The sequence below is a fragment of the Raphanus sativus genome, unplaced genomic scaffold, assembly GCF_000801105.2.
Source record: "Raphanus sativus cultivar WK10039 unplaced genomic scaffold, ASM80110v3 Scaffold0576, whole genome shotgun sequence".
Classification (NCBI taxonomy): domain Eukaryota; kingdom Viridiplantae; phylum Streptophyta; class Magnoliopsida; order Brassicales; family Brassicaceae; genus Raphanus; species Raphanus sativus.
In genome coordinates, this window is record NW_026615894.1 from 23,221 (window position 1) to 35,021 (window position 11,801).

The window sequence follows — 11,801 nt, forward strand, 5'->3', positions numbered from 1 at the left end:
TTGTGATGGACCTCATTTGTGTTTCTAGTCTAAAGGAGTTTAAAATCGAAAGTAAATTCATCCACAAACCCCATTATTTTCTTACGGAAAGTATACGGTTTAATTGATTAGAGCTGCATGTGTTAAAGACTCAACGTAACAATTATCATTCATTAAGAAAAACGCCACTGGATAGATTTATATAACATATTTGCTTACATAAAATCTAATATCCAAGTCACAACTCACAAACCCATATATTCCAAATTTCCAATGTATCTTCTTACATGAAATATTCTAAAGTTTTATTTTATTTTTGGTAATCATGTTAAATAAATATTCTAAAGTTCATATGAAAAAAACGTAACCGCTTAAATTGTGTTGCATGAAAACATGAAGAAGGTTGCGGTCGCGCACACGCACAAACTATCACAAACCATGTGATCTAAAATGTGATCTAAACAGTGTGGTCACAACAAAAGTAACCGTCATAGCTAACCATCCTCCAATCAGAGTCCTAGCCAACGACTTAACCACCGGTGCTTTCCCCAAAACCGCTCCTAACCACCCAATCATAACCAAAACGAACGTCACCGCCGCAGCAATCACTACAATCCTCATTTCATACGTTTTCACAAACGCAGCCGCCAATAAAGGCACGGTCGCTCCCAGAATAAACGCTACAGCAGATGCAACAGACGCTAGCATCGGGCTCGGAAGCTTTGCTTCCTCTATCTCTTCTCCGCTCTCTCTCTTTATTTGAGCCACCTCTATGTCGTACTGAGAGTTTACGGAGACAAACTCTCCGATTGCCATGCTACAAGCTCCGGCAACTAAACCTGCGAACCCGGTTAAAATCATGGTTTTGACGTCTGGCTTAACTGCACTGACACCCATCATAAGTGAAGCCGTTGAGACAAGACCGTCGTTGGCACCAAGCACGGCAGCTCGTATCCACGGAGATCGTTTTGAGTAATCGAAAGCAGTTTCTTGATCTTTCTCCATGTCTATGTTCAAGCTGTTAGACTCCATTGTTAAATCTTTTGATTTGGTTTTTATGAGATAGAGAACACGGGAATTTGCCAAAAATACTTAAAAGATGATTTTATTGGAGAGAATATATAAGAGACTTGAGTTAATCTACTAACGTTTTTAAGTTGGAAGACTTGGAAATTTATCAGATTAGTCCAAGTCTCTTATATATTATCTCCAATATCCTCTTTCGAGATAATATTGCGTATATATAATTATTAATTTTGCAGAATCCATCTTATCCTTCCAAGATAATGTTCTGTTTACTTTTAGTTATCTCCAAGAAAGTAAACATTTCTTAGACCATGATCAAACCACTTTTCAGGCCAACTAATGGATCAGGGTAATGAAACGATTCTGATATCATGATAAATTTCTTAGACTTTCAACTTAATGGATCAGCTCTGATATATTCTCTCCAATACAATTCATTAGTTATCAATTAGTTTTAAGTTGAAAATCCAGAAAATTTATTAGATTTCGAATACAAAAGTATATTCCAACTTCAGTTAAATACAAAAGTAATCTAAAAGTCTTAGTGAAATTACAACTAAATTTCTATGACCAAATAAAAACTAGTATGTATTTTTATGAATATAATCCTCAGATGTCTTCTGTAGTTTTGTAAGTATAGTTGATCTTAAAAATAATTTAACAATTTTATATGAAAATATTATATGTGGGAAAATTGCAACCATGCAGCTATCAATATCTGTAAATGATATAAATTAAGATCTGGTAAAATTAAAAAAAATTCAACATAGATAAGTGAATGTAGATTGAACCAAAATATTCTTTAGTTTAGAGATATAGGAGGATCTCATATATCTATATGGGCAGAAATTCGTATATATTTTCTCTCTTACTCACACACCACAATTATTTGTTACAACGATCATTGTCTATATTTAAGTTCATATACAGTAAAAATCTATAACTTAATAATATTGGAACTATAATATTTTATTAATTTACAAGAAATATTTTTTATAGATTTTTGAATATTTTTTTAATTATAAAGTAAGGAAATAGTTAATATTATTGTATATACTTTTATTAAATTTATAAATTCAACTTTCATATTGTTTATTTGTGTTTCATAGAATTTTAAATGTGATTTTAGATATAATTTTACTAAAAATTATCAAATATATTGAATTGTTGATAAAAATAGAGATAATTGCATTGTGAATATAATACAAACAATATAATGTTTAATTTGTACTTATATAAAATGTATATGTTGTCAAAAAATAAAATGTGTATATACATATATTATTAATTTAGGATTTTTTTTTCTTTTTTTTGGTGCGGTTAGCGTAGATTTTCATGGAACCATTTATATGAATAGATTTTTCTAAAAACATATTATCTTGTTAATTTTATCGATTTGTGACATATATTGAATCGACCTAACTCGGAAGCAAATAAATGTATTAACCAATAGTGTTTATTAATTTATTAATTATTAATTTATAAAATTCTTAGTGTATAAAAAAATTAATATAAATTTAACTGGGCCAAACACAAATGAGCATGTATATGGGCTGCACTTATGTGGGGGAATGGAGATAAAACGTACATTAACAAAGTATTTGACTATATAGCAAGAGGTTGTTAGCCTATTTGGAATGAGATAATAATCTCTCAAATATTACTTGCAAAATGATTTTTAACGTGTCAGTTTTACAATCAATTTCATCAAATAAATATAAATGGCATATAAAATTGATGATATAATTTATGATTAAATGTTAGATAAACAACTACTTTTAAAAGTGATTTCATAAATGTCTTCTCTATATTTACTTTCACCAAATAAATGTGATATGTCATACTAACTTGATGACACAACTTATGATTAATGTGATATAGACAGTAAAAAATTATGAAGTTTTAATCGTAATATCAATAGTTTCTTTTTATATTATCTTTAAATTTTAGAATACTATTTACTTTATTTTTGATAATTATACAACTTTTATATCAAAAAAAATTTCTATACAAGTTGATAAATAAATAAAAAATATAATCTAAAATTATAGTTATAATATATACATAACTATTCATAAATATACTTTAAAATAAACAAAATGTTTATTTTATTTAATTTTATCTTTAGCTAAATCAAAATTTATATTAGAAAAATAATAATGTATTAGGGGTCAACTAATAATAATTTTTAACCTATTTAGGGATACTTAGTTAATTAAAGAGAAAAAAACCCTCAACTAATATTAATGTATTAAAAATTCTTAACTAAAATCAACAGAATAATTCCTTAACTTATAAACCGTTAGCGGTTGTTCTCCTCTATCTAAAATATCGTGACGGATGGTGACAAATGTTAACAGTTTATAAATTGAGATTTATAATGTCAAAAATTTAGTTGAAGAATTTTTTCGATTGAAATATTGAAGGGAGTTATCATTCAAAATTATTAAATATTGTAAACCGGTATTTATCGCTTATGCATTATTTAAAAATTGATTTATAAGACTCTAAAAATAATTTTAAATCTTGTACATTATTTTATTATAAAATTAATTTGTAGATCCTAAATTGACAATTCTCAGCACTACTTAAACTTAGTAAAATAGAAATAAATTATTGGATATTTGTCATCTATCTTATTAAAACAGGAACATTACAACTTCTTCTAGGTGGATTTTAAAAGTGGACCTCATATATTTAAATTAAATGTCTCATTCTTTATATATAATACGTACTATATTCTAACTTTGCATTAATGTATAGAATAACACATATTCTACTATATTCCTTAACACATAGAAGAACACATAGCTTTTCAAATAACACATAGCTTCATATATTGTATAGAAATATAGTAATATTGTATAGTATTATACTTATACAATAATACTAAAAAACCAAACTGAAATATAATATATATCGAAAATGCTTTGAACCATTACACACAAAAATATATTAGACCTCAGAGATAAAATTCACTTTGAAATTACGTAATAATTATTTTAAAAATTTAAATTTCGTAATGTACAAAAAACATAAGTTTTATCTAAAATTTTGTGTTACAGTAAAAAGAAACAATTCGCGCTTGCAAATTTTTACATACGAAAGACAGTTTTGATATTGTTCTTTAACACAAAATTGAATTATACAAACCCGATACTACATAAAATTAAACAATATAGAATACATTTTAAAAATAAAACCCGTGCGGATGTGCATATGTTTATATAATATATAAATATATTATGTTACACATATTTCATATAAATAATAGCCCTATGTAAGTTTTGTATGATAAATGTTGAAAATACAAAATATATAGCACTATATATTTTAAATAATATAGAAAAAATCTACTTTACATTATCATAAAATTTAAAAATCAAATTTAGTAATTAAACATATTGCTTATTTAAACACATTAGTACACATTGTTATTTATCAAAATTTTATATTAATACACATTGCGATCATGTATAACATTTAGTAAAAACAAAGATAAAAAAAAAAATTGACTCCCGCTCGGTCGAGCGGGTCATGATCTAGTTAGTGTTATAAGAAAATTTGTGACATCTTCCGTCATGGTATATAACCCTCTGCAATTGTATTTTAGAGATAGGATAACATGCGTTAGTGAAATTAAAGTTGAGAATTTATTTCATAAAATTTTTAGTTGATGGTTTGTTTAATTATTCATCTTTAGTTAAAAAGAATTTAGTTACTAAAAACTCAATCTATAATATAGTTAAAGAATATACTCTCTAGTGTTGACTGACAGATTTGCACAGTCAAAAGTCAAAACGGACACACCCAGGAAGAAACATCCCCCAACGATATTTGTTTTTGAAAATATTTTTTAAAAAAATTTACATAATTTAAGACATCTTCAGTTATCTATATCAGCACGAAATATATTTTCTTACTGGAAAGTCTATGAGGCACGAAAATGACAAGTTCGTCCTTTGAATCTTCCAATGGATTAATAAATCAATATATCTGAAATATTATTTTCTTAGAAATAGTAGCTGATCAAGAATCTGCGGAGTATACACATTAAGCATTGCACGAAAAGACCTTGTTTAGAAAAAAAAAATATTTCAGAAATTGAAGTAAACAAAGTATGAATCATCAGAGAAAGTATATTAATTTTGTATCGAAGAAGAACTGATCTTTTACTTATTACATTCCATAGTCGTCGTGACCAAGTCGTTGCTATATTTTTTTTTTAAAGTCGTTGCTATATGCATCATTGTAGTAGTATTATAATTTAGAGATAATATATTGATAAGATCTCCATGTCGATCAAATTGAATAACTACAAAAACAAATGATTTAGCGTCATTGTTGTTTTTTAATAAATGGTTTGTCGACTCTGACCATAACTATATACTAGTATTTTTATAACTTGTCCTTTACGTCTAGTGTTGAAATTAGAATCAATCAATGCCTTGGAACTTTGACTAAATCCACTGTCTTGAATAGCAGCCATAAGTGGTTCTTACTTTTCTGCGGGTGCATTAGCATACAGACTATTCAGCGCCCAAGATGGACCGGAACGCCATCGATATATTTATATGAAACTAAATATCGAGAAAATACCACAAGCTTTTAGCTATAAAAGGAGAAACGAAGGTGCATCAGAAATATACTAAACTATCATCCCAACACACAAAACACACACATACAGAGTCCCTCGCTTCTGATCAGTGTGGTGTGCGGTACCTTGAAAGAGAAGAAAAAAAATGGGATTCCCTTTTGAAGAAACCTTGAGCTCTAACCCTAAAACCCAAACTGTTGTTGATGATGATAACGAGTTGGGTTTGATGGCCGTGAGACTAGCCAATGCAGCAGCCTTTCCAATGGTTCTCAAGGCCTCTCTCGAGCTCGGTGTTTTCGACACTCTCCACGCCGAAGCTGCTCGTACCGACGCCTTCCTCTCACCATCTGAGATAGCGAGTAGGCTACCAACTACTCCACGTAACCCTGAGGCACCGGTTTTGTTGGACCGGATGCTTCGTCTACTCGCTAGCTACTCCATGGTCAAATGCGATAAGGCTGGGAAGGGTGAGAGAACCTATAGGGCCGAGCCAATTTGCAGGTTCTTCTTGAAAGATAACATTCAAGATATTGGATCCCTTGCGTCTCAAGTCATTGTCAACTTTGACAGCGTCTTCCTCAATACCTGGTAATTTTCAAAAATTTATTTATATTCATCACTTTTGGAATCTTTATTAGTACGAATATGAAATCTTACCAAATTAATACGTGAATTATAGGGCACAATTGAAAGACGTGGTGCTAGAAGGAGGGGATGCATTTGGCCGTGCACATGGTGGCATGAAACTCTTTGACTATATGGGAACTGATGAGAGGTTCAGCAAGCTCTTTAACCAGACAGGGTTCACCATCGCTGTGGTGAAGAAGGCTCTTGAAGTTTACCAAGGCTTCGAAGATGTGGATGTTTTGGTTGATGTTGGAGGAGGAGTTGGCAACACGCTTGGTGTTGTTACTTCTAAGTATCCCAATATTAAGGGTATCAACTTTGATCTGACTTGTGCCTTGGCACAAGCACCTTCTTACCCTGGAGTGGAACATGTCGCTGGAGATATGTTTGTGGATGTTCCAAAGGGAGATGCTATGATCTTAAAAGTAAGCTCATAAGTTCATATCATTCATATATCTTGAAACGGTATGTATCCTTGTATTCTGTACTTACATATGTGATTATTTTTTTTTAACAGCGTATACTACATGATTGGACCGACGAAGACTGCGTAAAAATTCTCAAGAATTGTTGGAAATCACTACCGGAGAACGGTAAGGTTGTTGTGATAGAATTAGTCACCCCTGATGACGCGGAGAATGGAGATATTAACGCCAACATTGCCTTTGATATGGATATGTTGATGTTCACACAATGTTCTGGTGGAAAAGAAAGGTCACGAGCCGAGTTTGAAGCTTTGGCTGCAGCTTCTGGCTTCACCCATTGCAAATTCGTTTGCCAGGCTTATCACTGCTGGATTATTGAGTTTTGTAAAGAAAATGCGTAAAATACAAAACTAAGACGTTTCATCTTCGTTTGATCAGTTCTTTGTTTGTGATGATGATACTTTGTATGTATGTGTTCGAGCAATATGAAAGAAAAAAACAATCTTTTTGTTTATTTTTCAATTTTCATTGTACTTATCATATTTACACAAGGCTACCTATTTAATGGACTTTTTTATACTTTCTTGTATTGCAAAAAAGCTTGAGAGAAACTTTTTTTCTTTAAGTTGTTTTGCATCTAATAGAAATTTACAGATGGGATATATGTATAGATATGAAAGGCAACCATTATATACCTTGTTCAAATATATGGTTTTTGGAGAAAAATGAAAAATAGAATAAATTTTGTTGTTATGTCATGAATTGAGTTTTTTTCACAAGAAAACGGTAATCTTCAAATGCATAAAAAATCCATTAATAAAAGTTAGTAAATATTTTCTTAAATAAAGTAGTGACAAAAATACATCATTTGAAACATTTTGAGATGTTTTTGGGATATATATTTTACAGATGACAGTTTATGGTTGATTTAATTTTTCTCTTTATAAACTAAAAATAATTAAACAACTACATTATATTTAAATACTATCATTTTAGTTGACGAATTTTTTTTTTTAGTTTCAAGTAAAAACATCTAAAAGATGGATATCCAACTTATTGCATCACCTACCACCTTATAGGCATTAACCACGTGAAAATAAAAGTAAATATCGCTTGGCACCTAGCTACCGACTGATTTGTAAGAAATTTAGTCTCGTTATTTGTCATTGATGTGATTAACCAATAGCTGGGTTTTTTTTTTGAGAAAGGGTTTACTAACCAGTATGTTGGTTCCCATATTATATATGCTGAGAGCATCTCTAATGTATTACTCCAAAATGGTGCAACTCCAAAATGGAGTGATGTTTTACTCCAATGTATTACTCCATTTTTTACTCCAAAAATATTTAATAATATCATATACTTATAAAAGTTTACCAATTAACCCCAACTATTTTATATTTGCAAAAATATTTAAAATATAATTTATTTAAATTAAACATTTTTTATTAAAAGGTACAAAAAATCATAAAAATAGAATAAAACATAATATATAAGTTGGTTCAATAATGAACATTAGAAGATTTTTTCCACAAATGATCAACTAATGCATTTCGTAATGAAAAATGAACTTCTTTATCTTTGATATTTCTAAATCGGCAAGAAAATTTTGAAATCGGACATTTTCATTTTTTGCAATTTCAATCTCTGGAGGTAGAGCTTCTCTTGCAACTTTAATTGATGCATCGAGTTCACGCTCATCCTCAATTATCATGTTGTGTAAAATTATACATGTAGTCATGATGTCATGTAATATATTTTTTTTCAAAAACGAAAGGTCATTTCACAATACCGAAGCGCGAATGTCAGATTATTAAATAATGAAATATCTTGTTTTTTATGTTATTGTATCATTTTGAAATATTATTTAAGTAAGAAATAAAAACATTAAATATTTAAAGGACTATTTCATAAATAAAAAAACTTCAACTCCAAAATGGAGTAATGTGTAAGATTACTCCATAAATGGAGTAACCCTAGCCATTACTCCATTTTGGAGTTGAAAATAGAGTGGGGTTGGAAAGGATTTTACTCCAAAATGATGTTTAGAGTAGAAAATTGAGTAGGGTTGGAGATGCCCTGATTGAAGCCAATATGGCGATTAATGAAGTTTGACAGTACAAAATTTGTGACCTTCCTGGAATGCAAGACAATGCAAGATGGATTTATGCATCTTGGACACTTAACAACTTGTAATGTTACACTCACTTTTGTCCAAATCATTTCCCCATTCCTTAGTCATAGTCGTCCTAGACTCCTAATCAAGTTGGAGTTATGCATCTCTGAGTATTATAAAAAAAATTTTGATAGTGAGTATTATAATATAATTATGTCAGTCAAATTGAAGAACAAAATACCAAACTAAACAAATATTTCTTTTTTGTAAACTACTTATATAGTCACTTGGTTGATCTTTTAGTATTGAAATTAGAGTCGCTTGAATTTTAGTAAATACAGTTTTAAAAACAAAACTAACGTAAAACAATATCTACTTAATTCAGCTGCCAAAACTGGCTCTTACTTTTCTACACAGAGACTAAGACTATTCAGCCAGCCAAATGGACCTGCAAACCGACAATATAATTAAATTATTTTAAAATAAATTACATGAATTATAACGAGGCCAAATTTAAGACTGGACAAAATATCTGTAAATCTTGATACGATTCGTTATCTGTTTATATTCGAACCAAAAAATTTAGATATCCATAAACTTTAGGAATCAAAGCAAATGTTAATATGCGATATCCGTCAAAAACAAAACAAATTACAAATACCAATATTTTTAGGAACGGATATTCGATCTGATCCGTTATATATATATATATAATTTTTACAGTGTCTTTATTTACTAAATATATTAAATTATTTATTAGAACTTTAGAAAATAAATAATATTTTTGTAATAAAATATTATTATTTTATATTATTTTAGATTAATTTTTTATTTATTTTTACGGATCAAATCACATATCCGGTTAAAAATCTAAAAAAAATTAGATATCCGAAACACCAAATATGTGGATGCCGACAGACGAATAATTGATTATTCGGACGAAACAGATCGGATCACGGATAACTCCAAAAATCCGAATATCCTACTCATGCCCAGCACTAGCTAAGCCTAAGCTATAAGAAGTAGGAACCAATCGATAAGCATCATCATCCTCAACACTACATAGAAGACACGTACAAACAAATTAACTCTTTGTTTCCTCTTTTGATCACTGTAATCACCACGGTACCTTCAAGAAGAAGAAAGAAAGAGAATAAAGAAGAAAATGGGAATACTTACTGAAGAAACCTTGAGCTCTAACCCCAAAAGCCAAATTGCTATTGATGATGACGATAATGAGTTAGGTTTGATGGCCGTGAGACTAGCCAATGCCGCCGCCTTTCCAATGGTTCTCAAAGCTGCCCTTGAGCTCGGTGTCTTTGACACTCTCTACACTGCCTCAGTGTTTCTCTCACCTTCCGAGATAGCAAGTAGGCTACCAAATACGCCTCGTAACCCTGAGGCGCCGGCTTTGTTGGACAGGATGCTACGTCTACTCGCTAGCTACTCCATGGTCAAGTGTGGTACGGTCCAAGCCGGAAATAGCCAGAGGGTTTACAAATCCGAGCCAATATGCAGGTTCTTCTTGAAAGATAACATTCAAGATATTGGATCCTTAGCTTCACAAGTCATTGTCAATTTCGACAGTGTCTTCCTCAACACTTGGTAATTTTCTATTCACTGAAACATTTAAAATATAAAAAAACAATGAATCTTACATTGTTGATATATATGCTATATTCGCAGGGCACAATTGAAAGACGTGGTGCTAGAAGGAGGAGATGCATTTGGCCGTGCACATGGTGGCATGAAACTCTTCGACTATATGGGAACTGATGAGAGGTTCAGCAAGCTCTTTAACCAGACAGGATTCACCATCGCTGTAGTGAAGAAGGCTCTTGAAGTTTACCAAGGCTTCGAAGATGTGAATGTGCTGGTTGATGTTGGAGGAGGAGTTGGAAACACCATTGGTGTTGTTACTTCCAAGTATCCTAATATTAAGGGTATCAACTTTGATCTGACCTGTGCCTTGGCACAAGCACCTTCTTACCCTGGGGTGGAACATATAGCAGGAGATATGTTTGTGGATGTTCCAAAAGGAGATGCCATGATCTTGAAAGTAAGCTCATCAGTTTATCATTTACATTTCTTGAAACTGTATGTATACTTGTATTTTTCACTTACATATATGAGTAACTTTGTTTTAACAGCGTGTACTTCATGATTGGACCGACGAAGACTGCGTAAAAATTCTTAAGAATTGTTGGAAATCACTACCGGAGAATGGTAAAGTTGTTGTCATAGAACTAGTCACTCCTGATGACGCTGAGAATGGGGACATCAACGCGAACATTGCATTTGATATGGATATGTTGATGTTCACCCAATGTTCTGGTGGAAAAGAAAGGTCACGAGCCGAGTTTGAAGCTTTGGCTGTAGCTTCTGGCTTCACCCATTGCAAATTCGTTTGCCAGGCTTATCACTGCTGGATTACTGAGTTTTGTAAATAAATGTGTAAAATACAAAACTAAAACGTTTCATCTTCATTTCAGTTCTTTGTTTGTGATGATCATACTTTTGTATGTATGTGTGTTCGAGCAATATAAAAGAAAAATAAGCTTTTTTGTTTATTTTGTTATTGTACTCTTCAAGAATCAGTTTTATCTAATTAGCCACATGGAAATGTGGAATTCTTCCTAAAGAGCTCAGAAGACTTACACAAGGCTATCTAATCAAATATATTTTATTCTTTCCTGCATTGCAAAAACAAAACTTGAGAGAAACTTATTTTGCTTTAATTTAGTTTGCATCTAATAGAAATTTACAGATGGGATTATATTATGTATAGATATGAAAGGCAACCATTATATACTTGTTTGTATATATGGTTTTGGAGAAAAATGAAAAGTATAATTGATTTTGTTGCTATATATTAAATTTGAGCTTTTGACAAGAAATCTGCAATCATCATATCCATATTTTTTAAGAAATTGTTTGAGTGAATACCAATTTTTAAAATATTTTAACATTTATACATTTTAATTGATTTAGAAATTCACCTAGTATTTATAAATCCAATTAAATTATACAT

The 11,801-nt window shown here is 30.8% G+C and overlaps 3 protein-coding genes across 3 annotated transcripts; 2 read left to right on the plus strand and 1 right to left on the minus strand.

The window, feature by feature from the left end:
* Positions 1–223: 223 nt before the first annotated feature.
* LOC108821547 (vacuolar iron transporter homolog 4-like) lies at positions 224–1,054 on the minus strand. The gene has a single exon (XM_018594553.2). It carries the CDS (start codon positions 1,009–1,011, stop codon positions 409–411), a length of 603 nt encoding a protein of 200 aa, XP_018450055.1. The 5' UTR covers positions 1,012–1,054; the 3' UTR covers positions 224–408.
* A 4,544-nt stretch (positions 1,055–5,598) lies between these two features.
* LOC108819717 (indole glucosinolate O-methyltransferase 1) lies at positions 5,599–7,226 on the plus strand. Its single transcript, XM_018592766.2, has 3 exons — positions 5,599–6,190; positions 6,282–6,654; positions 6,747–7,226. The coding sequence occupies exons 1-3, from the start codon at positions 5,748–5,750 to the stop codon at positions 7,053–7,055; spliced, it is 1,125 nt and encodes a 374-aa protein (XP_018448268.2). The 5' UTR covers positions 5,599–5,747; the 3' UTR covers positions 7,056–7,226.
* Positions 7,227–9,832: 2,606 nt separating this feature from the next.
* On the plus strand, positions 9,833–11,340 carry LOC108820931 (indole glucosinolate O-methyltransferase 1-like). Its single transcript, XM_018593962.2, has 3 exons — positions 9,833–10,375; positions 10,457–10,829; positions 10,921–11,340. The coding sequence occupies exons 1-3, from the start codon at positions 9,936–9,938 to the stop codon at positions 11,218–11,220; spliced, it is 1,113 nt and encodes a 370-aa protein (XP_018449464.1). The 5' UTR covers positions 9,833–9,935; the 3' UTR covers positions 11,221–11,340.
* The last annotated feature ends 461 nt before the right edge of the window (positions 11,341–11,801 follow it).

Excerpts from the sequence above, each read along its gene's own strand:
- LOC108821547 (XM_018594553.2), bottom strand. The coding sequence starts at position 1,011 with ATGGAGTCTAACAGCTTGAACATAGACATGGAGAAAGATCAAGAAACT.
- LOC108819717 (XM_018592766.2), top strand. The coding sequence starts at position 5,748 with ATGGGATTCCCTTTTGAAGAAACCTTGAGCTCTAACCCTAAAACCCAA. Across the intron at positions 6,191-6,281 it reads AGCGTCTTCCTCAATACCTG|GGCACAATTGAAAGACGTGG; the intron begins GTAATTTTCAAA and ends CGTGAATTATAG. Across the intron at positions 6,655-6,746 it reads GAGATGCTATGATCTTAAAA|CGTATACTACATGATTGGAC; the intron begins GTAAGCTCATAA and ends TTTTTTTAACAG.
- LOC108820931 (XM_018593962.2), top strand. The coding sequence starts at position 9,936 with ATGGGAATACTTACTGAAGAAACCTTGAGCTCTAACCCCAAAAGCCAA. Across the intron at positions 10,376-10,456 it reads AGTGTCTTCCTCAACACTTG|GGCACAATTGAAAGACGTGG; the intron begins GTAATTTTCTAT and ends CTATATTCGCAG. Across the intron at positions 10,830-10,920 it reads GAGATGCCATGATCTTGAAA|CGTGTACTTCATGATTGGAC; the intron begins GTAAGCTCATCA and ends TTGTTTTAACAG.